The sequence below is a fragment of the Sander lucioperca genome, chromosome 10 (assembly GCF_008315115.2).
Source record: "Sander lucioperca isolate FBNREF2018 chromosome 10, SLUC_FBN_1.2, whole genome shotgun sequence".
NCBI classification, from domain to species: domain Eukaryota; kingdom Metazoa; phylum Chordata; class Actinopteri; order Perciformes; family Percidae; genus Sander; species Sander lucioperca.
The window spans coordinates 13,820,224-13,846,547 of record NC_050182.1 but is presented as its reverse complement, the minus strand read 5'-3'; the positions used below and the strand labels follow the sequence as shown (position 1 = coordinate 13,846,547).

Here is a 26,324-nt window from a genome sequence, read left to right as displayed (position 1 = left end):
CAGCACAAATGAGAAATATTTATTTTCACTAGCTAGAACATCTGAACCATGAATGTCTGTAAAAGTATTCATGGTAATCCATCAAAGAGCTGTTGAGATATTTCAGTCTGGACCAAAGCGGAGGACCGGCCAACAGACAAACATTTTCATCCCTAAAGTCAAAATGTTGACAAAATTAAATATATAATATATACTTTTTTTTTTTTTTTTTACAAAAACCTATGACGAATATAAAATTGATAAGAACTTACATAAACAAAAAAAAAAAAAGTACATGTACACAAATAAAATCATATTCAGTCAAAGGAATTCAGCGGGGGGGAAAAAGGTCTATAGTTTGCAAAAGCTTAACTTTTTTTGTTAACAAACTGAGGGACTTTTGTAAAGAATTCAACATGGCTAAAAACATACTGTAATGACTCGTGACAGTGATGACCTAAGTGACCCAGCCAGTGATGTCAGTCACCCATAATGGTGAAAATACAGGAAGTGTCTCCACATGTCTCAGAAATGCCCTCAAGGTTACAAGAAGACCATGTTGCCTTTGAGTTATTTCTTCTATATTGCATGACTTTGAGGAAGGAGAGCTTGTCATGTGAGCCTGTGGGGATACTAAATTTGTCCAAACTCCCGCCAGGGCAGGGAGGACATCCTGTTTTATTCTGTACAGGACAAACATCCAGTTTGTGTCACAACTTTCTATCCCATAACATTTCCGTGAAGGTCTCACCAAACCCATAGCTGTGTGACGTTAAACCCTTGAGGGGCATAAAATATATTTTAGCTCATGAACAACAGCACCAAACTATACAAACTATTTTTGCTTGATGTTCAGTGACCCCCAAACTGGACTTAGTATGGCAGAGGTCAGTGCTACACCTTGCCATGCAGTTATCACCCATAAATAATGTTCTTGGCAAAAATAAGTAATCCATTTTCAAGTGTCATGTTTTAAGAAAGCAAATGAAAACACTGAATATGTCATATTCAATGTCAAAAATTGTATGTCCAAAACAAATGACACACCCTAATAACTTCCAGATCAATTCCATCTGCATGGCATAATACTCTTGAGTTCTTAAAATAGCAGGCCTACAGTTTTTGGGACATCAGTAAAAAAAATAAACTCTTCTGTGTACAGCTTGTGAAATAGCTGCTGGTCTCCAAAACGTTCCTGAGGAAATCAGGGGAGCAAACACAGGTCCTTTAAATCCCTTCCAGTAAACTCATTTTTAAAGTTGCCTTTCCAGTAATTTGTTTATAATGTTATTGTCTTAGCTTATTAGTTTTAAATGATTGTCTTATATATTATGTTATTGTTAGTAACTTTATGACTGTGTTTTGAAAAGTGGTATACAAATAGGCCTACATTAATAATAATAATGTTAATAATATTTTTAAATCACTAATCAAAATCCGCTATCACAAGTTGTGGAAGAAGTACCATCCCAATTTTAAAATACTCCATTGCAGGTAAAAAGCCCTGCATTCAGTAAAAGTAAAGTATTCAGCAAAATGTACATAAAGCATCAATAGTACTCATATAGGCTACAAAAGCCTATTATTATTATGTAAAATTGTTATGGCAACGCAAGGGACATGCGTAAACAAAGTTTGACCCAGGATGCTTAAAACACTGAAAACGGGTATGAACTGCGCCATAGCACATGAGAGGATCAATACCCAATTATATGAGCGTGTTAATATTTTGAAGTGAGAAAACATGGCAGTACTAATATCCCCGAATGTTTCGTAAGTAGCGTACTATTTGGCAAACACGCGTTCATTTCCTATAAATGGGAGTGACTTACGAGCAAAAACCTCCAGAGCCTCTGTTGATGAGAAAGAGGAATAAGTTTACTGAAACATGAGTATTTAGGAAGAAACACTCAGTCACGGTTGATGTAAGATGTAAACACACACACACACACACACACACAGGTCCGTCTGACCTTTAAGCTTTATGTGCTCGATCGGATCATTGTAGGTTCTGATGAAGGGATTCCGGAGCGTGGAGAGGAAAAAAAAAAGTTAAGAAATCATTTTCTGGGAATATAAAAATTATAAATCCATAATTATTCCAGAGTCGGGCACTATCCCTATTGCACCAAGCAGTCTCCCTCTCTTCCTCTGCACATTCCGGCAGTAACTGAGTAAATACACTACTGCATCGCCAATATCGAAATCCCACCCTCAGGGCAATGACTTTTTTTTCCATTGGATGTGGCAAAGAAAAAAGGCCTTGTTTTTCACTGTCAGGAGACAAGGCAGAGAGCTCCAGCATCATTAACATAAGAGCAAACATGGATGCCATTAATTCTAAATGAAACTCATTACCATTTCTGAGAGATTGTACGCAAGATATAGAAATTAATAAGGTGCGCATTTCCAAACATGCCCAAAAGACAAATACTGTACTGAAAAATGTACTTACGCATAAACTCCAGGCAAGCGAGGCATTTCCCCACTGCAAGCACAGACCCCTGCATGGACATTTCTCAACCAGATGACAGGTGCTTTTAATTAACTAAAGTTATAAATCTAATTTACAGGCTGTTTGTATGTTTAAACCTCTCATCCTGTCCCGGGACTCCAATCCGTCCACTGCAGCTGAAATCCCTGCAGCCCCACAGCTTCATGGGCTCACAGAAAGAGGGTTGCCTTGGGTTAGTGAGATTTCCCAACCCTCTTACCCAGCAAAAAGAGAGAAAAAAAGGCAGGGGGGGGGCAGCCCCAGTGCCAGCCATCTTCTGTTGGAGTGGCACTGACCCTGCTGCCAGGGGATTGGTTATTCTGTGTGCTCGGTCAGTGGTGGGCATGGGGCCCGGGACAGAGAGGAACACAAGAGATGGAGGGGGGGGGGTGGCACATGGAGACCTAGTTTAAAGGAAGAGGCAATGCCTAGAAAGACTTCACATGAGGAGTTCAGAGGGTTCAGGTCTCTGAGCGTTATACACCTGTGTGCACCATTTTGGCACCTTAGAAGCCTTCAAATTCACAGATGGGTTACTTAATGTCTCACCAGTATCTGAAGCACCAGGCCCTCACCAACCTAGGCCCGTGTTGTTTTACTCTTCAGAGCCCCAGAAGAAAATATACAACGGTTTCATAGTATTGTTCACAACGAGTAAACTCACTTGGTGGAATGCTCATTTAAGTGATTCTTTGGATAGTTGTCAATTCATTTTCCGGCACAGAATAATAGTAAGAAGAAACAAGAAGTCATCATCTTATATGAGTTTCTTTTTATTGTTCAATGCATGGCCACACACATATACTGGTTTTCTTTTGCACTGTGCATGATGGGACAGTCACTATGGAAATGGTGATGTGGATGGGATACATTTTAGGAGTTTACAGGGGTCGAAACACAACCCATATTCCTCTGGGAAAGTCAGCTGGCCCCTCTCTTCTGAGCCTCTTTGATGACTAGCTACAACATGAGGCTATTCAGCTTCTATCTCCCTCTAACATGACACCTTGATAAATAAATTCTGGATTATAAGTTTTTTTTCCCCCCATTTTAAGAACTGAAGGATTTGTTCAGTGGATCAATGCACAACAACAACCCATTCCCTTAAACATTCTTGCATATCTCATTCAGATTTAGCTTACAAAAAGCAAATAAACAACATTTGGGTACAAAAATAAAATCCAAATTAAAACTTTTAACAGGGCAACACCTGTCATGTTTTTTTTCCTCTGTTCTCATACAGAGATAGCACAATACATAAGTCACTGGTCACAAAAGTGCACCGCAAATAAAGAAAAAACAAAACCAAAAAAAAAAAAAAAAAAAGAGCCACGTAGGAAGGAAACCGATCCCGGAGAAGTGTACATATGTCTTCCTCAACCTTTCCTTGAGGCCTATATGAGCTATAAGACTCCTGGCTTGTTTTGTAGGGCTGGAAGCCTCGGGTGTCAGGTGGACAGAGTGTGTTTTCTCTATCATTAAGTTGTCTTCATACACCCTCGAAATTCCCAAAAAAAAAATGCAGCCCTACCAGACTCGCACATTTTTTTTTACCCTGTTTTCTCAATACAGACTGAAGGGAAAGGGAAGTAGGGAACAGAATCCAAACCACTGCTCTAAACATCTATATGGATTCATCTGAGTGTGAATGTGTTTATGTGTGTGTGCGGTTTCTCTCTCGACATGTATGTACTCATTTGCTAACATATACAGTGTATTCCTGGTTAGAGTGTGAACCAGGGGCACTTAAAAGTTGTGTAGCGTTCCCCCCCACTGTTTCCGCACCCCGACCACTAGGGGTCACTCTTTATGTTTAGGATTGGGAGGTGGGAGATCTGCTCTTCTTATAGCGCCGTTTCACCTGCATTTCTCTTTTTTTTTTTTTAAAACTCCACTGCTTTAACTTTTCCACCCCTCTAAGCTTTAACTCTTTCCTTCGATTCAGCTTTCTTTTGAGTTGATTTTTGCCTTGCCTAGATGCAGATACACACAGAGCAAAAGAGTGAGAGAGAGAGAGAGAGAGAGGGAGCGAGTGTTGTGATCGATCAGCTGTTTGCAGCGCCGACAGCTGCCCCCGTTTGACCTCTCAGCCAATCTCCTTCCACTGCCGGTAGAACGCCACGATGTTCTTCAGCTCCATGCCCGCTGATCCCGCCGCCTGGATCGCCGCCTGGCATGGGAGGAAAATAACAGACATGCAAATGTGTACATAACAAAAATATGTAAATAAAACTACTATGTACAAAATATCCTCTGTTTTTACACGTTGCTTTTACATACATTTCTTAGTCATTACAGTTAATTCAAATGTTTTTCTAACACAAGTCTATTGAAACGAAGGAAAGAATAGAAGATAAGAAATGTCTGTCACGTGTAATAGATACAATCTTAAAGCCATAAGGGCATCTGTGTGCTTCAACAGAAGTGTTTGTTGCATCGTCCAACAGCATCTTAACTTTCAACTCCCTACATCACCAGGTGGCTGTGGGATCTGTATGAACATGGATAGGACAGCACTGGAGCAAAAATAGAGCAGTAACTGAACAGCATAAAGCTTTTTCCACATTCAGCTCTCAATCCATTCAGCCTCAGCTATTTGTTTCTGTATTTATTGTTTATTTCATACTAATGTTCAATATGTTTGTTTTGTATGCACCAACCACCAAGGGAAATTCCTTGTAAGTATTTACTAGGCAATACACCTTTTTCTGATTCCGATTCAGGAGAGGACAAATTTAGAATTTTTTTACACTAGTCATGGTGGAAAATGTCAATTTACTGAGTGTTTGTTCCAGTCTGCAACGTAACAAAATGCAGTGAGTGACTGACCTTCATTGGTGCTGACCGAGTGCAAAGCTCCTCCACTTGATGGCCAGTGAGAATGGTCACCATACCGGCTGTATCTTCATCTCCGTTGCTCTGGGAGACAGTTAGCTGACGACAGCTGTCCACCATCTTGTAAAAATGCCTAGGAATAAAAAAAAAAAGAAAAAAAAAAAAAAGAAAAAAAAAAGAGGGCCAATCAAAATAGAAGTCATAGTCATCCAATGAGTATTTTAGAATACACACAGCTGGTAACTGGAGAAAGGATAGCATGGTTTACCAGGCTTCGATGTCCTGACGTTTCAGTTTATCTCTTTCAAAACTGCGACCAGACTCCTTCTGGCAGCGTATGTACCTGCAGAAGGATGTGATACAGAATGTTTAAGAAATCCGCCAAAATAAGGGGAGTTTTATGGAGTAAAAAGTGAGGTTTGTGTTCATGTACTAGGAAACAAAACAAAAAAATCATCCTAAAAGAGTGCAGCGAGAAGCTCCGTCAGTCACCATACACGTAACACAAACACCCACCTGTTGCCTTTGCGAAATTCAGACTCCAGGAAGCGGATGCCATCCCTCGCACCGGCATTTTCCTTCTTCAACCTGTCAAGTCCATCAATCACTACAACACAGAAGTAGTCCAGATTAAGTGGCCGAGCAAACAGTCACGTCAGCGAAATTTCAATCAGAAACCGACTTTGTGAAAACAAAGAATTACTAGAGTCCAAGGTGATGTCTTCAAATAGCTTGTCATGTCTGACCAAGTGCTCCAAAATGACATGTAAATGACAAAAATCAACAAATCCTCACATTTCCAACAAATACAGTATTTGGCATTTTGCTTGACAAATAATTTAAACAACTATTGTGCAGAAAAGTGTGAGATTATACTCTAAACCTACAAAAGAAGCATCTGTGACAATATAAGAAAAGCAAGAGAGGCACACAAAAATTAGGTTGAACATTGGGTTTTTGGGGCTTTTCCCTTTATTTGATAGTGACAGTGGATAGACAGGAAAGGTGGGAGAGAGATGGGGGATGACCCGCAGCAAAGGGCCGCAGGTCGGATTCGACCCCGGGCCGCTGCAAAGGACTCTAGTCTACATGGGGCGCACGTTCTTACTGGGTGAGCTAGAGGTCGCCCCGAATGTTGGGTTTTGAAAAGGAAATGCACTTGATAAAAATACAATCTGAGGCTAAATGTCCAGAATAACGGCACTTTGTTTTGCAATAAAGTTGCGTATATCGTGTTTGTGTATATCATTATTTCGGCAGGGTTCCTTAACATAAATGTACCTTAAAACCTCTTTAATACTCATGATATGCTATGATTTAAAACCCATTTCACAATTATACCAGCCAAAATATGAAAGTATAATGGAAAACCAGTAGGGATGAAATGGCCTAGAATTATTTATTATTTTATCCCATTATTTTGTAGTACTTCCCTGCAGTATGTAAAAATAATCTCTAATGATATAATTAATAAAATGCACACGAACCTGGACCCGCATAAGTGGCAGAAAATGATTAATTCACTGAACTTTTTGCTAAAATCGACACTTGCACTTTATGAGACGATGAGTTTCCTTGCTACTGTAGCGAGCAGTAGTGACAGTGTTTGTTACAGGTCTGACAGTGCTGCCTGAAACTCTACAAAAAAGGATTGAACAGCTTTCAGCATCACAATCCGCTGTCACAACAATCCCACTTTAAATTTTAAACGCGTACTGTATAGCGTCTCCCAAAAGCCTGCAATCGGATACAAACACATTTTTTAACTAACATCTCTTTCTATGCCAGGCTTCTGTAAGTTAAATTTGAGAATTTTTAAGGCCTTTACAGTATATGAGGAAACTGAATTCAATAGTTTTTAAAGACTTTTCAGGTTTAATACCAGATATCAACTAACATTATGTGAGATTACTGAATGGAAGATTTAGTCATGTAATACAGGAGTAGTCTGTATTGTATTTGGCATGATTGTCCCTCTCTACAGTAATGTCAGAGATCATGAAAAGCACCCCTGCAAATCATTGAATCACCACTAATCTACCTTGTTTAATATGCTACGCACCATGCTGCTCAGGACAGACAAAGGATGAGGCAATCAATGCACTGACCTGTCCGTGGGATGATGATGATGAAGCAGCCGCTGCTGGCCAGCTGCCGGATGAGGTTCAGATGCTGGCAGAGAGCAGCTGTGTCAGGCACCAGGTAGGGAGACATGGACGACTGGGCCTTAGGCTGCTGAAGGCTGCCCTCTAGCTGCGATACCTCCAACTGCAGGGATCAGACAGAAAAAGGCATCCAACAGCTGATGATGTGCAATTAATGTAAGATGTTTTTTTTGGGGCATTTTTTAGGCCTTTATTTCTGTAGAACAGCTTAGGCTTGAGAGAGAGAGAGAGATGCAGCAAAGGGCCGCAAGCCGGAGTCGAACCTGTGGCTGCTGCGTCGAGGAGTAAACCTCTATATATGGGCGCCCGCCCTACCAGGTGAGCTAACCAGGCGCCCGTAAGATGGGTTTTATGGTCACAGAAATATAATACAACTATCTCAGAGCTCCTACAATGTTTGCACTACCTGCATCAGATGATTGTGGCGAGTGTTCAGTGAGATTTAGACTGATGTCAGCTGGTTCATGTTCTGGTCAAACAATATGCCTGCTTTGTTCTTCACAAAGTGGCTCTTACACTCAATAAAAAAGGTAACCGTATACTATTTCTGTATATTGTCTAATCAATTTCCATACACAAGAAAATACATGTTTCAACATTTTCTATATCTCAAGCAAAACACTGGGAACTGCTCTTTTGGCAGTGATGACTATCAGCACACAGTTGGGTCTTTGTTGTATGACTGCTCAGATTTAAAAAGGAAAACACAGACAGGGTAAACAGTCAGTGGAAAGCGATAATATTAAAAACCTGTAGTCGAAGCTGGGCCATATCCCTCATTAAGCGATTTCGACGAGCCTCCTCTTCAGCCTGGACAAACAACGATAAACACAGGAGAGTCAACAAAAAAAAAAAGGAACAGCTGCTTTGCTTACAAGTAAAAACCCATGTTGGTTCCAGGTCATAAATTAAACAGTCTTCACATTTATTTAGTTCAACAGTTACACAACCACCCAATTTTCCCTTTCTAAACTGCACACAGAATAACGAGACTTGACTGAATGCAAGCGCCCTGTGGTTCTTCTTCCTTGCTGTTCTGCTCAGATGTCACCCACCATTCGGAACTGGGCCTTGGCCTGCTGCACCAGATTATCCTGTACGGATTGGCTGATGCTGGTGAATATGCCCGCCTCTGGGTTGTAGTGCAGCACGTTGCCCTGGAGATTCGTCAGGAAATGGCCAAAACTGCGAATGCAACACACTCGCACTACACACTGAAGGAAAGAGAAAGAAGAAAATGTTTTATTGCTTCTATGTTATGTTTGGTAATACAATATCGTTTGGATAAATGACATTTAAAAAAGGACTTTAACCACAAATACAGCATGTTTTGAGTGTGTAATGAAGGGCTCGTGTGTGTGTCTCTAATGTTTCATTGTCCTGTGAAAGCTGGGATAATGACAGATAAACCTAGATGTCTTAAATACAGAATATACATACCAATGGTTTAAAGATGCTCTAATTAATATTTCCATGTAAACGAAAGCATCTTAAACGATCAACCCATCATCATAGCTGCCAATCCATTTTCGACCAATCGGAGATAATTTCATTAAATCTTTTAGAAATGTTTTAAAATAGTGGTAGTTTTTGTCACCTCCACCACCATGCACTGCCCAGTGAGTGACGTTCTTGACATTCAGAACATTAATATAGCAGCATACAAACATTTGCCATGTAACGATATAATGGAGTAATGGCGTCCTGAGCACAGAATGAAGTCACACTCCCTGTGTGCGTTGTAATCCTAGCTTCTGCTAGCCGGTCCGGCAGCGCATGCATGTGGCCATGTGGGCGTGAAAAACCATTGGTACTTCACGAATTGGGGAGCGGTCTGTGAGAGCTGTGTGGAGGCAATTCCACTTTATTTTTCCTTCAGTATTTCGAGTATAGCCCCTTTAAGTAAACTAGTTTTGGATTCAGTGTATAGATTTTCCTGAAATTTCAGTAATGATTTGAATATTGTCCATGATTTGAATATTGTACACTGAAAATAGTTTTGTCTAAGATAATAATACTGTTTTGATATTTGCCAACTTACTGGCTCACAAAAAACAAAAACAAAAGGCACCACAGCTGGCTACAATAATAAGATGCTAATTGGCATTGTGGATCTGATGCCTTCTGCTATTTATCCAATGTTTTCAACCAACAATGAACATCTGTTAAGACTGAATCCTGTGTGCATCTGTGTGCTTGTGTGTACCTCCTGTAGGGAGCTGAGAGAGGGGTTGCGGCGTGTAAAATCAAGACGGCGGTGAGCTACGTTGAGAGCAGGCAGGTGTCGCAGAGCCAAATCCTCAGGCAGCAGCAGACTCTGGACCAAACCGGGCTGCTCACACTCATTTAACAGCTCTGTCACCTCTGCGTTCAGGCCGAGCTCTGCAGCACACACATGGATGCATAAATAAATGAGCTGTAGACTCAGAGCTGTAGACTCAGAGCTGTAGACTCAGAGCTGTAGACTCAGAGCACAGTCGTTAAGTGTAAAACAAATAATAAAAATAAATAAAAATAAAAAAAAAAAATCACACAGGAAGACAAATATTCATTGTGAGAGCTGAATATTAACAATGTTTGTTAAGTGAGTGCTCACAGTAAAGGGATAGAATAAGATCTTAGGATTATGGACAAAAATAATATCACAATAATCATAAGATATACATAAAAAAACATTTACCAACTTGGAAGATCACATGTTAAATAATCACTACATTAATCAGGCATTCCTTTCAGATCTCATTTTGCTAAAGCATGTAATTGATACTTGCTTTTATCATCACCAACTATACATACACACACACACACACATCTATTACAATTTAATAATATGAATAAATAGGCATGGGCCGGTTACCGTTTTCAAGGTATACCACGGTTTGACAAAGTCAAGGTTTCAAAACCACTAACATTTTCCGTCATACCGTTTCTAAAGTATGAGCTGTTTTTTTATGAGTGGTCAAGGAGATAAACTGCACTTTAGTAATCCGTCTCCCTGCCAGTGTGCAGTGTGTTTAAAAATAAAATACATTGTGTTCAATGGGAAACAATGTTGTTTTTTTATTTTTTTTAAAAATTATGAATTTTAAAGTTGTAATTGCAATACTGCAATACCGTGAAACTGTGATATTTTTGCTGAAGGTTCGTCAGAATCGTATACCAGCCCATGCCTATGACTAAACCAATAATTAGATAAGACCAAAAAATAATATAATAATATTGATAATGATAAAAATATAATTATCTTTATAAAAAGGTAAAAAAACAAAACATCTGTCTGCCAACACCTCTTACAGATTAAAATGTTGTTTTTTTTTTAACTAGTTTGTTTGATCCGCACAAAAACTAAATGTAAAAATGACTCCATAAAGTGACTGGCCAAGTCAAGAAATAGTTACAGCATGTTTTGTCATGTAGCTACGTATTGTTTTTAGTTGATTGCAGATAATGTTTCACTGTTAGGCAAAGCTGATCACCTGCTATCTCTAGCTTTACATTTAGCATGAGAGAGGTACCAATCCTCTCATCTAACAGTCCTTTAAAATAGTAGTTCAGGCAATGTCTTCACCCAGTGGCTCAGACATTTTAATATTAGTGGACCCAGTGGGAATAAAACCTGGACACGTATGTGCGATCCTGTGCCCACTACGCCATACAGAAGTATAAATGTCTTTGCATTGCAGTCTTTCAGTTACTCACCAGCCTCAAGAATCTTGCTGCCATCTGGTAGCAGGTTGAGCAGCACAGACAGTCGGTTCCACAGGCTTTGAGAACTCTGTAGAGAGAACCAGTTTGTTAAATACACTTCTAAAATGTCAATGTTAATAGAAAAAAAGCAGGACATTGTGCCCCCTCACCTGTGCACACATAAGGATAATGTCGGTGTTTGTTCTTAGCCAATCAACAAAGACCTTCACCACCTGAATCAACCCTTGATTGGTCAGGATCTCCATCTTCTCTAAGAGGGTTTTCTCACTATGTACTGATGGGGTACTGTGTTGGCTGCCTTCCGAATCCGAGTCCAAGTCTAGAGGAGGGGACACAATAATTAAGCAAAAAGACAAGTTTGAGTAACTGTGGGAAAACGCACACAAAAAAGGACAGATAATATGTAACATTGAGGTAAAAAGCACATTACCATTTTCATTGGTTCCGTTGGCAGTACCAGGGTTCATATCGCAGGGTGAGTCCCCAGAGGGAGGGGGTGTCTCTTGGGAGGGGGGAGCAGAGGCGTCAGTAGGGGTGGGAATACCAGGGGAGGATGAGCCTTGAGGCCTCAACAACATGTTGCTGAAGGTTGGCGCCAGGCGGAAGCAGCGCTTTGACTGGAAGAGTTGTGAGGACATGGCCTGGAGGTTGCTGCTGATGCTGGCGTCGCTGGGCATGAGAGGCCCGTTGGTGGTCGGGGGTGTGTCACCGTCTCGGATGCCTCCTTCTTCCTTGGGTTGGTCTTCATCTTCTTCTTCGTCCTGGTGCTCCCGCGCCTGACCCTCCAAGTTGTCGGAGTTTTCCGTGTCCTCTATGTCTTCCAGATCTGAGCGAGACTCCTGGCTGTTCATGTCCGAGTCGGTCTCTACATCAAACGCCGTCCCTCCTTCCTCCTCCTCTTCCTCTGAGCTATTCCCCCAGCTGCCCCCCTCACCCAGGGGTACTCTCTTAGGCTCCTTCCTGATGGATTCAGGATTGGGCGGGGTTCCTGTCGTGGTGGCACCTGTGGAGTCGGCGCGACCCCTCCTCTCGTCATCGTCATCTTCATCCTCTTCACTCTCAAAGCCTTCGCTCAAGTCACTTTCATCCTCTCCTCGAGTGTCCTTGCGGGCACAGCGGCGTCGGCGGAGTCTAGAGAGGCGGGTGTACTTCTTCTTCTGTCTCTGTTTCTCTTCTTCCAACTTGCGCTGTTCTTCCACACTGCAATGCTTTTTGGCACCATCCCTTTCACAGCCATCTTCATCCTTCTTCTCCTCCTCATCTTGTTGCTCCAGGGAGCCATTCTGCAGAGGCTTGTCATCAGAGCGATCTGTCAATGGAGCGGACAAATCCCTCATCTCCAGGTCATCTAGGTAAAAAAGGAAAAAAAATTAACTTTTTCGGTTTTCATTCTGTTTTTTTGGCAAAGATGTCTCTTACTTCTAACTAGAGTACATATTTCTCATTACATATAAAATGTCTCCAAGGGGTTAGTCCTGAAAGAGTATGTCAAAAAGAATTAAGAAATGTCTTCAACTTTAAAATTGCTCGTGACTTGTAAAAACTTTGCATATAGCTGTAGTTCTTCCAAAAGATTCGATTTTAAAACGACAAAAAGCAGCACTTTAAGCCTAAATGATGCTAATGAGAATACACTGGGATTGACGAATTGATCTACCAATGTGGCAGACACTGGCCGGGAGATTTCCTTTACTGCACTGACTTATTAGCCTTGAACTAACTTGCAGCTAGGCCTGCACGATTAATCGTTATAAAATCGCGATCTCGATTCACCCTGTTCACGATTTAATTTTTAAATAACTTCGATCTTTTTTTTTTTTGATTTAAAAAAAAAAAAATATATATATATATATATTTTTTTTTGTGACTTTGATTCTCATCACAAACGCTACTTTCTTCTGTGAGTTTTAAACATGGACTGTATAAAAAAGGTTTTAAAGTGCTCACAAGCGCTGCAATGCTCTCCCTTCTCTTCATTGAAGCCTCTATGTTTACTTGCTTGTGGTGATGCGCAATGTGTTATAGCTGCCAAAAAAAAATCTATGTTTGGTACTGCCAATTTGTTTTGTTTTGTCATAGTTCATGTGTGCAATAAACATTACACTTCGTGAGAAAAAAATCGTGGCAGAAAATCGTGATATCAATTCTAAGCTAAAAAATCGTGATTCATATTTCCCCCCCGAATCGTGCAGGCCTACTTGCAGCTGCATTCGTTTTCATTTCTCTCTCTATATATGTAGACAGGAATTTCCTCTCTCACCTGTGGTGTCAGTGTGAAGTGGCGGCACCTGGCTCTCCGCTTCCTCCAGTTCAGCCTGCAGCCGAATGTTGACGTGGTTCACCAGATGGGAGAACAGCGCCAGAGTGAAAGCTATGGACGCACTGTACTGCTTTGATCCTAAAGACACAATACATTCCGTGATTGCGCTTCACCCCAACCCCTCCTCTATGCAGTTGCTAGTAGCCAAAGAGAACACGGAGGATTACAAAAACATGATGGACTCTTCAGAAGAGGTCATTATCTTCACTCAAGCTTCTGCGCGGGAAAGTCACCGGACGACACAATCTTCTGAACATAGCCATACTGAGAAATACAGAGAGAGTTGTGTGGAGCTGATAGTCTTAATTAGCTTTGTAGCAACTCATTCGGCAATGGCTTGAATGTAACGGACGTTCAATAATATCAAAAAGTTACGCACTAAAGCTTTAACTGAAGAACTCCACAGAAATAAAATTGAGTCTGGATGGTGACTTCTTCCTCTGCCACTAATTATTCCAATCATCATCTCATGTAGATATACAAGCCCACTGACGATGACACTGAAACAGAATTACCGCTTTAAAAAGGACATTTAAAAGAAAAACTTTACCGTTTGTTCACTACTCTGTTATATATATATAGTTATCAAAATGTATTACAAATTATTTTGGAAGACAAAAAATGGTGAAACACACACCAGCCTTAACATCACACTTGCACTAACCTCCCCTCTTCAGGCTGTGCACCACCATCAGACAAGTGACCACCATCTTGAAGACGAGGGTGTCCGGCAGCACAGGGCAGGAGCTGTCAGCGTGCTGCTGCTCCTCCTCCTCCTCGCCGGGGGAGTGGTGAGCACCGCCATGGGGCGCTGTCGGCAGGTAAAACAACACCAGGTTGAAGTCCTCCAGCACCGACTGGCAGAGTGACGTCAGCTCTGTCTCCATTAGACTACATACAGAGAGGAGGGGAAGCAACGTCATGAAAAGGAAGCACTAAAAATACCATGTCACAATCTTACCCCTATTTTCCAACGGGCGCGTCTGCGCTGCGTTGTGGAGGCGCCGCGACCCCCGCGAACAATCACGGCTATTCAAGTCAATGCTTGATATTCCACCAGCAGCGCCGCGTCCCAGAAGCATGCGTCAGATGGCTCTCCGCTCCCTAAAGATACGCGCCAGGTCTATTTTCACGCGAGGCGTTCGGACCCAACATCGTACATGTCTCCTCTAACACCACGGACGACGAGGGATTCATCTTGGAAGTGGAAAAACATAATAGACATCACAGATCTTTTTCATAAGGACAACGCCAGAAAAGAGAAGGCATGGAGTTTAATTGCAGGAGTGCTTGGAGTGGAAGGTAGATACTAGCTTAATAAACATGTGATTGTTCTTTCAAGTAGATACTAGCTTAATAAACATGTGATTGTTCTTTCAAGTACTTGTAGATATGATAAAATCTGAGAGTCAGGCAGGCAAGACGCTCCGCTTCTGAGACCCTCCTGGTGTGGTATGGCACGTGGCGGACGGAACAAAACCGGAATGCAGCACAGACGCGCCCAGTAGAAAATACGGGTAAGAATGAATAATCCAAGGATAACAGTGGACCTAGTAGGGCGACCAGGTGCTCATGAACTATAAAGTACAGTTTATTTCTTGTTAAACCAGTCTGAACATTTTTACAGGTAGTAAACACTTGAACTAGAACACCTCTGTCCACACTTAACAAAAGCAAATATTTGACTTTGATATCATGGGTGCAGGTAAAGCCCGTGACACACTAACCCGACGGCCAACCGTTGGCAGAAAAGGCAGTCGGACTGATCAGTCGGCTCCCCGAGGTGCAAAAAATGCCTCAGAACACACCGAAACATAACAGCAGGCGGCGCTAATCTGTAGTGTCGCCCAAAAAATGAAAACCGGCAGCTGATTGGACGAACGTGTCACGTGGATCTGGCTGCTCCCGGATTTTTCAACGGGGCATAATGGTGGCTCGTTCAGAAAACAATCTCATATTTTACGAAGATAGTCCCCGAAACGTGTTTCTGAAAACATTTTAAGTGAGAAATAGGCCATGCAGTTGCTGAATTTGTCATTTTTCATTTCAGATTTTGAGAGCTCATCCAACTCGTCATTTCCGGGTTAGCACTCCACCAATCAGATTGGTCATGGAGTCCGACTGCCCGCCCTCCGACGCAACAAATCAGGTCGGCCAAAATGAAGGCCGACAGCTCCTTGGATGGATGACGGCACGGAACTCACCGAGCAGACTCGAGTCACTGACCTCGCCAGACTGTCCGACGGCCGATATTGGGGTGGGTGTGTCACTGCCTTAAGAGGTTACATACATAAACAGTATGTAGTCTGTAGTCTTAACATACCAATGAAATGGTTAAGGCTTATTTGCACTGTGGACTGGTTCTAAAACAGTGGAGTGGACTCACCTGTTCTTGGGCTGCAGCAGGCTCTGAAGGTACATGAAGCTCACCAGGAGGCGCTTAATGTCTTTTGATCTGCAGAAAAAAGTCATAGCAATATAATGGAAATCATGGATTACAGATATGTTAATTTTGTATCAAAATTCTATGAATCAAATTGAGCATTTTCTTTCCATTTAACTTTTTTTTTTTTTTTTTTTAGAGGCACCTGTGCATGTTGTAAAAATAACCCAAATACTTTTTTTTAATGGAAACAGTGGTGTATTGAATGTCCTATTGTTTGCAAAGTGTTGGTACTCTATTACTGCTTTTACTTTTGCTAAGACATTCTATATCCTCTGGGTAAGTGAATAGAAAAAAATAACGAGAACATTTAAAGGAGAAAGTTTAAAAATATAGCTAGACATTTTGGGAAATATGCTTATTTGCTTTTTTTGTTGTTGCTGAGAGTTAAATGAGAAGATCAATACAACCCTCATGACTTTACACTAAAAATTAAGTTTGAGCCAGCAGCCTTTACCATAAAGACTGGGCGCAGGGGCAAACACTGGCCTGGGTCTATCCAAAGGTATAAAAGGTTGTGTCTTGTCTGTTTACTTGGTACACAAACAAAAAGTATGGACTCAATCTAACTCAATGAAAGCATAGTAACATAGAAACACAGCGCGAACACATAATGTACTGCACACACACCATAGGTGAGTTAAGCGTTATTCATGTAAATGAAACAAAAACAGCATTGATTTCTGTCCAGGTGGCAAAAGAATGTGTTAATCCTATTTGCTCCATGCAAATAATCTAAATAATCCCATAATAGACAAGCAACATGACCTATCTACACTCTTTTCCAGAGTTTTTTTTCTTCAAGTATTTTACATGCTTCATTTGTGTGCATATTCACCTTTTATTTCTAAATAATTTATTTCTGTTACTTTTGTTGTGTCAACAACATAATTTCCCCACAGGGATCATTAATTATCTAATCCATCTGCAGAGAGATGCTGCTTTATCCCACCACTGGTTAGAGAGCCTTTATGATTCAAAAGGCAAGCGAGTCGGTAATTATGTGAAAACCCCAGATGTCAATTGGGACTAGGTTAAAATTACTCTGGGATTTCAGCACAGTGAAGTCAAATTAGTCTGTTTATTTCAGACTGATTTTTACCAAGCAAGCCAGAGAAACCCATTAGTGATACCACTGCTGTCCAGAGAGGGCTCGTGGTCTAAGGAAGCCTCAGAGGAACTTGCGGATGTTTCTTTGGACTTTTCAGACCTTTTCAGAATCCTGCGATTCCTCCTCACCTTTGTCGAGATGGAGACAGCTTCTTCATTTCCTGCTTCTTCACTTGGTGGTACATCTTGGCAGCTTTGTCAAACAGGCGCTTCAGGTTGCCATAGGCACCCTCAAAGGGGGCCTCTGATTGGATGCTAGCACAGATACAAACTCTGTTAAGACTCCTAACTTAGTGGGTTGTGGTTCAATAGTTAACATCACACGTAATTGTACATAAACATTCCTCACCAGCGTAGGTAGTAGTAGGTTGCTTCAACATTGTAGAACTTGCTTCCTGCCAGTGTGCCCAGTTGGTTAAAAGGCATTCCTATAGACAGGTGGATGAAATGGGTAAATAAGGCAACCTTCATTTTTGGAGATGCCTGATGTGGACAGAATCATTACTTAATATTTTGTCTAATTACCTAAATGTTCTGCTCAATCTTAAAAAAAAAATGTTGCAGTGCTATAAGCCAATATTTGGAGACCACAAATAACATTTAATAACTTAACAAAGAAACTAACATGACATGATATTTGGTGTTGATGACCTTATGGGTCCTTTCAGGATAATAGTAGCAAGAAGTAACAAAATCGTTAAAATGAAGGTCACAAGACTGACACACATATATATTGAGAGGCAAATTGGGGGTGTATGAGAAAATCTGGAGGCCATGTGACCGGTTTGGAAAAGAAGAAGACATAGGGGAGCTGCTACTGTGATGCTGTCATATAATTTCCTTTTTGTTTTTTGATTGTTGTAGTACAGCAGAGGTTGAGAGAGAAATGTTGTTGTGGGTTGGAATGGGGTTGTTGAAAATTTTATTTGAATGAAAATTAATAAAAAACAGTTATAAAAATAAAATAAAAATGAAGGACACAAATCACTATACCCACTACAGTTCTGATAAATGCACAATGTACAAATTCCAGCTATAAGCACCTTTAAAGCACACTGATTAACACGTAATAGCTCCTTTGTTTAATCCTAAACTAACCGGTTGCTGGCTCCACCTAGATTATTTTGTTGTTTTTTTAGATTGGTAAGTACTTTGGTCAACTATGGTTGTTTTTAAATGTGCTATATAAACTTGAATATATATATAAACTTGAAAAAGAAAAAATATATATATATATATATATATATATATATATATATATATATATATATATATATATATATATATATACACACACACACACACACACAAATTATATATAATTATATATATAAAAAAATCATAATTTTTTATAATATATAAAAATCATTATGGATCTAACTCTTGGCAAGAAAGCCAATAAAGGTATTTCCTCAAATGCCAAACTATTCTTTAAGCAATTCTTGATCACATAATGTACATGCGATCTAAACATATAAACAGAAAAAATATTTTTCAGTGGCCTTCGTCAATTGCTTTTTCTTTTTTTTTTACAGAACCATGGGATTTAACATTGTTGTTATTCGTCTGGCTACTAAAGGAATCACGTCTGATGAACGCATTTCCACAGCTTACAGAAAGCTCTCCCAGCTCAGAAAACACAAACTTTACCAGGTTCTCCCTGGCCATGGCAACAGCAAAGCGCTGTGATAAAGGGTAACTACCGTTTTTTTTCAACCTGGATCCTATTTTCCTATCCTAGTTTTTGTGTCTAAGTGACTGATGGGGAACAACAATTTTTGACATTGGTCCAGTATTAAGCAAGATCTCTTCAATCGGCAGCGGCGAAACAAGCTACAATGTAAGTTAATAGGGTAATAGTCCAGCTTGTATTTACCTTCACAAAAGTGCTCGTTTTGCCACTGACAGGCTCAGATTAATATTCTAAGTGTCTGACAACATTATGGAAAGGATCCCTTCAGAGATAGACCTTTAAAACCTCTTTGAGACCTTTCTGCTTAACCAGAAACAGCTCTAAAGTAGGGATGTCACGAGAACCGATACTTGCGATACCTTTAGATTCTGAAATGACAAAACACCGACAATGCCCATTTTTTTGGAAGCACCGTAAGCACTGTCAGTCTTCAGTCACTTAGACACAAAAACATAGAAAAATAGGTTCCAGGTTGAAAACTTGAAAGAAATCATACATTACAGTCACTCACCCATGTGTGGCATGACGGACAGCGCCTGATGGTAAAACCTTTCTGCCAGCTGCTCAGCCTCCACACCAGCAAGTTCATTCTGATAACGGGCTGCAGAGGAAATATTAAAATAACAGAAAAAAAGCAATAATAAATGTTAACATCAAGATAAACTTTGGCTAAAACTAATTTCTATTTTCTTTTATATGTCAAAGGCAAACCGAAAACGGCGCAGACATAATTCCATTTGCTTCTGTAATTCTCAGCTTAATAATGTGAAATCAATAAAAAAATACTGATATCTCTGTAAACCAACCAAACAGCCTCCTGCCAATTATACTCTATAGCTGAGCCAACATTTCCCACGCTAAATGACACACACACATGCTGTCTCACACCTCTACAAGCTGGGTAGAGAGATGATATAATTGCATATTCTTTTATCATGTTATTACCTAGATCTCCAAGGTAGACCAGACAGCGATGACAGGCCATCTGTGCCCACTCCATCTCCTTGGGGGTGGCTGACACTGGTTTCTTTCGGCCTGGGGGGAACAATTACTCAATGTTTTTTCTTCTTCATTTAAAGCATTTAGCTAATGCACTTACCCAAAATGACTTGGAGTTATGTGACTAAAGAAAACAAGCTTAAATTCCAGCAAAGCAACAATTTTCAAATCAAATTTGCAATCAGCAGAATGATCTGAATGTTAGAGAGAGCACCCAGTTATTACTTCAAACACAGCTTCTCCGTCCATGACGTGATAATGTCCACAGGTGCGTTTGTTTTAGGTGGCCAAAAACATTTATACATTTCTTAATAAAATAAACTTCATGCTGGGATACAGGATTACAGCCCCTACCTGGTATTAGCCCCTGTTGTCTGATGGCATCTGAGGCAAAGGACGAGTACCGGCCACACCGTACCACAAACTCGGGTGACCCTGCACCTGTCTGTCTGTCTTCGCCGACAATAGACTGACTTGGCACGTGTGCTTTGCATAGTGCAAGGGGACACTGACATCTGATACGGACTGAATTCAGACAATGGACACAAACACCCGGTCTGAATGCAATGGTGTGATCACACTATTCATTATCTGAGTTGCCAAAACCTCTTCAGTGAAAAAGGCCTGTAAGTGATCAAGATTTCTAAATTCAATGATATTTTTTTTAAATGGACATGCATATTTACAAGCATGTACGTATGTATGAATGTTACACATCCTTCTGACAAACAAAAGATTATTTTTTTGGGCATTTTTAGGGCTTTATTTCCACAGGACAGATGAAGACATGAGGGAACAAGGGGAGAGAGGAGGAATGACATGCAGCAAAGGGCCGCAGGTCAGAGTCGAACCCGCAGCCGCTGCGTCGAGGACTAAACCTCTATATATATGTGCGTCTGCTCTACCAACTGAGCCTGACCTGAACCTGGCCACTGACAAACATTTATTAAGAGATTAGATGCTGCTTGCATGTTTGATTGTTCTACATCTGTGTCTCTGTGTTTTGCGTATCTTACCTATCAGTGGGTCTGTGACGTGGGTCCAGTCGATGCAGTCCTGCAGCTCCAGCTGGTAATGTGACTGGATGTATAGCAGCAGGTGCTGGTAGAAACCCACGCCGGCAATCAGGTGTGTACGGTAGGCACACTCCAGAGCGCTGCGACTGTGGATGTGCTACAGTGGAGGAAAAGAGAGAGATGAGCCAATACATTAGAAATGCAAACCACAATAATAAACAGGATCTACGTTGCATACAGACTGTAATTTACAATGAGCATCAAAAAGGCTCAAAAGCATTGAACACTAAAATATGCAAACTAAAAATATAAAAACCGGCAAACTAATGAATATTGTGAGGGAAGATTAACTTTATAAGAATACTCCACCACATCAATTGATGCAGCAAACCCGAATATATTGTCTTTTTTTATACCATGCATTTCTCTTTCTTGTCCAAACAAGCCGCCTACATTACCTACAATTCATCTCTAATAATGACAGTTTGTTTGCCGATTCAAATAGGTTACTCTAGCCTAAAACAGAGATAAGGTGTGGGCTACAGAGGTCTGATAATATCACTCCTTTCTTACTCCACACCCGCATGTTTTGTTTTCATTTTAAAACTTCCAACACTAACTGAAGTGACATCACTTGAAGACATTAATCAGATTTCAAGCAGCAACTTTTTCACATATGCAGTAGTACTCTCCAAGACCTTAGGGCTGTGCAATTAATCAAAATTTAAATCATGATTATGATTTCAGCTCCCAATGATCACAAAAACAGAATAATCGAGAAAAACAATTACTTAGCTCACTACGTTTTGCAAGTAAACTCTTATTTTCTCTTGTGTACTAAATGAAAAAATAAAGTTTCAATAATCATGATTATATTTTTTCCCATAATCGAGCAGCCCTACAAGACCTGTAAACAGACTTGTATGTATAAAATCAGTGGAGTTACCCTATAGGAAGAGACTTCTTAACTTACACACGTTTAAACAAACAAATGTGCAACAAATGAGTAAAACTCAACCGCAGAGGACATTCAAAAATTTCAATATTCAAGTTTACAAGCAACTGAATCACGGCACACACTTATTATTATTATTATTATTACATCATTAGAACAGAATTCAGTGCAGAAACGATCTGGCTTCATTTGATGAGGGCAATAATATTTGATGGTTTTCCCATGTTGGTCCAATAGCAGAGCAAAGTGCCAACAGTGAAGGGGTTTGATTTCCATTGGGGACCCCCCCATGCATAACATGAACACACTCTTGGTACTCTATGGAGGTATGTTACACACCAGTGAACACAAAATGGCAGATATAGTAGAGTTGATCTTCAAGTGGCAGCCAGGATGTTAAGCCAGCTAACAGAAAAAAAATGGTTGGCTAACACATGCAAAGATGATCTTTTCCACAGCTGCAGGGCCAGTTACCTTCTTGTTGGTCTTGATAACCTGGATGACCTCATAGTAAACCTTCCTCCAGAGCAGCTCCTCTGCCTTACGGCCGTAGTCAACAGGGTGAAGAAACATTAGCTTCACACAAAGCTCCCTCAGCCTGAAAACACACAGACAGAAAAACAGACTCACACATGCATCAGTTAAGGAGGTAGCTGGGTCACCGGTTTGACAAGTAGACCAATGAGTCAACCTAGTTTCACGTGAACAGGTGAGGCTACGTAAGTGGGCATTTTTTCATAATTAATCGAGTGATTCACCCACAGCTTAATCAATGTAGAAAATTATCATTGTTTGCAGCCAGCCCTCCTTCATACAGTAGACACTACACTACATCAGTGACAACGGAGGATTCTGGTAGCGTCGGACAAAAATCACTAATAAGCGTGCCCCTCCCTTCTACGACTCACATGGTCTGTGTAAACTGATTCAGAAGTCAGAGTTGTGCACCAGAGTATTGTGATGAAATCTCAGTCCCCACTTTATGTGTGCAGTTAATGACAAGATTATGTTACTGTACTTAGTCAAGTACATGCAGTGTTTCTCATTATCTCCTCTTTGAAGAAATCATTCTCTCTCGCTTGGTTCTTCTATTCTTCAATGCCAAAGAGGATAATATAATACTCAACAGTAATATGAACCTCACCTTGCACCAACGTGCCAAATTATCCCATTTGCAAGTGAAGTACAATATATAACTACGGCTCTTATCCTATTATGTCTTGGGGGAACTGATCACTTGTGGGTACCTCTGAATACAGGTGTAAAATGATACCAAAATATGTGCAATATAATCTGATCACTTGTGCCACCATTGTGTCAAGGATGCATATGCCCTAGTATTGTAGTGTAAATGCACATGCAACAAATACTTAATCTAACAATTATTTTCTTTATTAATTGATGTCAGAAAATAGTGAAAAATGGCCATTATAATTTCTCAGAGCCAAAGACGATGTTTCTAAATGTCTTATATGTCAGACCAACAGTGCAAAACCCAAAGATATTTTAATATACTATCGTATATGACAAAGAAAAGCAGCTAGAACTAGCAAACGTTTAACATCTTTAATTAAAAAAAACAGACCACAATGAAGGCCGATCTAGTCAACTTTTTAGAGTGCATGTTGGTTCCCAAGGCATTCACTGGGCGAAACAAGATACCATCTCCTCTGTCTCCCTGTCTGTGTGGCCACACGGTCCAGTAGTCTCTTTTTCACATTTACCTTTAACTTCCACTTTTTGAGGTTTTGGTTCATTGTATCCAGTATGAAAATAACAACTTGGATCCTGTTCACAGGTTGTATGACTAAGCATAAATTAGTACGTTTATCTTTTTTGTTTAGTCTTGCAGAGATCACAATTTCTCACAGATCAAATGGTAATACTGAAGCATAAGTGGTCAGATTTGATACATAAGACATGTTTCTAATGCTAATGGGTTAGGGTTAGCTAGGGTCAGCTAAATGAACTAGAGGTGAGCCACCGGTTTAAACAGGAACATTCATAATTATGTTCAGAACAACTGGCCAGATGTTTAAGTTACACTCCTGCCTCCTTCCACAAACATTGCTGAGACAGCTGGACATACTTGTTGCGAAGGCTGATGTTCTCCGGCTTGAAGACCTCTCTGTAGGATGCTTTGCTGGCGATGATGACATCCAGCTTGTGCACAGATTCCACCACAGCCCTGGGTAGCGTTGGGCAAGAGAAAGCATTAGTTAGTTAGCATAATGACAAGGTTAACGCTGTGATCTAAACAATACTGCGGGCTATCATGCTAGCAACCATCCTGTTTCATTTCTTTGTAATAAGCGCAGTAACGAAATGCAGCTTAATCATTTACCAAAGCTGCACAAAGCATGATGACTGCCCGGTCAGATTTATCTGATGATAGAGTTAACGTTACACTGGCTGAGAATGCGGGGATGTTGGGCTACTCATTGTCGTGACAGGTTACTGAATGGAGGAAAAGATGTACCCTTTCTTGTGGTAGCAAACATTGATTGGCTAGCTCTAAGTTAGCCAGCACAATAACGTTCAATTAGCACCTTGGTTAGCAACGCAAAACGGCCTTACAACTTACCTGTAAAGCCGCTTGATGAGAAGGACTTTCGCCTCTGGCTCACTGTCCTGCACCGGTCCACTCATATTAGTGCCTAATCAGTTATTTGATCACACGCTCCAGCGTTTGGTCACCGCTTCCTTCAGCCCTCCCGACACGCAGTTGTCAGGGCTACTCGGGTTTGTTCCCCGGCAGTGACAACCGTGTTGATAGCCAGCTAGCGCTAGCTATCAAGATAACGTTAGCTTTCCTCCCCTTCCCTCCGAGTCTCTTTCGTTTCTTGTGTCCTTTGGCAAGACCCCCTCTACCCATCCGTTCTGAAACCCGGGTAGGAGGGGGTGCCCTATAATTTAGGCTCTTCCTGGTCAGCTAAAACGCTCTGATGTGCCTCTTGTGTTGTTCCCTATTCCAGCCATTGCTACGAAGGCGGCCATTATTTCTATCAGGCAGCGACCGCCTGAATACCGCGAGAGTACAGAACACATTCACCAGATTAAATGAAGGGTTGCCAGGTTGTCTACAGATCCCTCACTTTCGAAAATCTTGATGAAAACATTTACTTTGCTAGTGGAAATTATGCATTGTTTTACTTAAAATACCAAAGTGCTCATTGTGCAGAATGAACAATTTCAGATTATGAATCACTGGATTATAATTATTGATGTATTAATGTGTACACAACATTAATGTTGCAGCTGTGAAAGATGGGACTAATTATAATTTCTTGATATTGCTGGGTAGCCTCGCCTATAATAATATATCATAATTTATTAGATGGTTTGTATTTGTATTAATAATCCAAATCTACAAAGTAACTACATCTGTCAAATAAATGTAGTGCAGTAAAATGTATAATATTTGCCTCCAAATCTACCATTTAGTGGAATACAAGTAGACTATAAAGTAACAGTTACTTCACCACTGCATGTTTGTCTGAAATCCAGTGGTGGAATGTAATAAGTACATTTACTCAAGCACTGTAGTTAGGTACAATTTTAAGGTACTTTTACTTTACTTGAGTATTTTGATTGTATGCTACTTTATACACTCTACTCCAGTATTTCATATACTCCACTACATTTCTCTGATAGCTGAAGTTGTTACTTAACAGATTGAGATTTTACAAACATATGATTAATTTATAAAATATGAGTGTGCTTAAGATTAAAAGATCCAAAAGTATATAAAATACTTAATAATTTGATACCTCTTAAAGGGACCATTTTGCCCAACAAGCACTTTTACTATAATACTTTCAGTATGCTTACATTTTGCCTGAATACTTTTATATTTTTATATATGTATATGCAAATTACATTACAGTTGTGTCACAAACAACATCAGTTCTCTTCAGTTCCCAATTTTCATCCATACGTCCATCATTTGCATCATTCCTTGTCTTTTTTCCTTACAAAGGAAGTTGATGAAAAAAACTGTTGCTACTGAAGACAGAATTATGTAGTTACAATAACCCTAACCCAAACACTTCTTTTAACCTAACCCTAACCTTAACCTTTCATAGCTAGCTAGCTGCTAACTTAAATGATGGCGCTTGCGCAATATGTCAGTTTTGTTCAGTAACTACATTTTTTTTTAAAGATTATTTTTGGGCTTTTTCTGCCTTTATTTTGACAGGACAGCTAGGTGAGAAATGGGAGAAGACATGCAGGAAATTGTCACAGGTCAGATTCGAACCCTGGATCTCTGCGTCAAGGCATAAACCTCTCCTCTCAGTATATGTGCGCCTGCTCTACCCACTGAGCCAACCCAGCCACTCGGTAACTAGGTTAATAGAAATGCAGTCCTAGGACTGCGTCTTCAAACTGCAGCTTACTCTATTGCAGGATGGCATAGTGACCATAGCCACTATAAACTCTGTTGTTGTAATTCCTCCTGCTACCAATAGAGGTCTATAAAGATCACACATCATTTTACATCCCCATAAATGCAATATTAAGGTGACAGAGAAATGGCATTTTGAGAGACACTTGCTTCCTAAATTTAACACATTTCCATGTATTTCCTGACTGTGGAAACAGGGTAC

The 26,324-nt window shown here is 40.4% G+C and overlaps 2 protein-coding genes across 4 annotated transcripts in view; both read right to left on the bottom strand.

The window, feature by feature from the left end:
* paqr6 (progestin and adipoQ receptor family member VI) overlaps positions 1–2,681 on the bottom strand; it is a 34,962-nt gene extending 32,281 nt beyond the window's left edge. For 2 of the 3 annotated variants that reach the window (XR_004898519.1, XM_031279412.2), the window contains exon 1: positions 2,435–2,681. Coding sequence is in view for 1 of the 3 variants with exons in the window: in XM_031279412.2 (XP_031135272.1) it covers positions 2,435–2,495 (61 nt within the window). In the remaining 2 variants the exon portion in view is untranslated. Of the gene's footprint in view, positions 1–1,952; positions 2,160–2,434 lie in introns of those variants that run through there. The other variant, XM_031279411.2, reaches the window with a different exon arrangement.
* A 549-nt stretch (positions 2,682–3,230) lies between these two features.
* smg5 (SMG5 nonsense mediated mRNA decay factor) lies at positions 3,231–24,757 on the bottom strand. Its single transcript, XM_031279467.2, has 22 exons — positions 24,302–24,757; positions 23,807–23,905; positions 22,192–22,315; positions 20,763–20,919; positions 19,693–19,782; positions 19,259–19,348; positions 17,404–17,482; positions 17,184–17,309; positions 15,888–15,956; positions 14,166–14,392; positions 13,442–13,579; positions 11,612–12,529; positions 11,331–11,500; positions 11,173–11,248; positions 9,680–9,855; positions 8,529–8,687; positions 8,224–8,283; positions 7,417–7,576; positions 5,825–5,915; positions 5,577–5,651; positions 5,303–5,441; positions 3,231–4,643 (listed from the first exon to the last, which is right to left on the bottom strand). Exons 1-22 carry the CDS (start codon positions 24,364–24,366, stop codon positions 4,560–4,562), a joined length of 3,372 nt encoding a protein of 1,123 aa, XP_031135327.1. The 5' UTR covers positions 24,367–24,757; the 3' UTR covers positions 3,231–4,559.
* Positions 24,758–26,324: the final 1,567 nt, after the last annotated feature.

Coding starts and splice junctions, on each gene's coding strand:
- smg5 (XM_031279467.2), bottom strand. CDS start 24,366: ATGAGTGGACCGGTGCAGGACAGTGAGCCAGAGGCGAAAGTCCTTCTC. Junction 15,957..17,183: donor CTGTCTCCATCTCGACAAAG/GTGAGGAGGAAT, acceptor TTTTTTCTGCAG/ATCAAAAGACATTAAGCGCC. Junction 4,644..5,302: donor CTCGGTCAGCACCAATGAAG/GTCAGTCACTCA, acceptor CTCCCATGCCAG/GCGGCGATCCAGGCGGCGGG.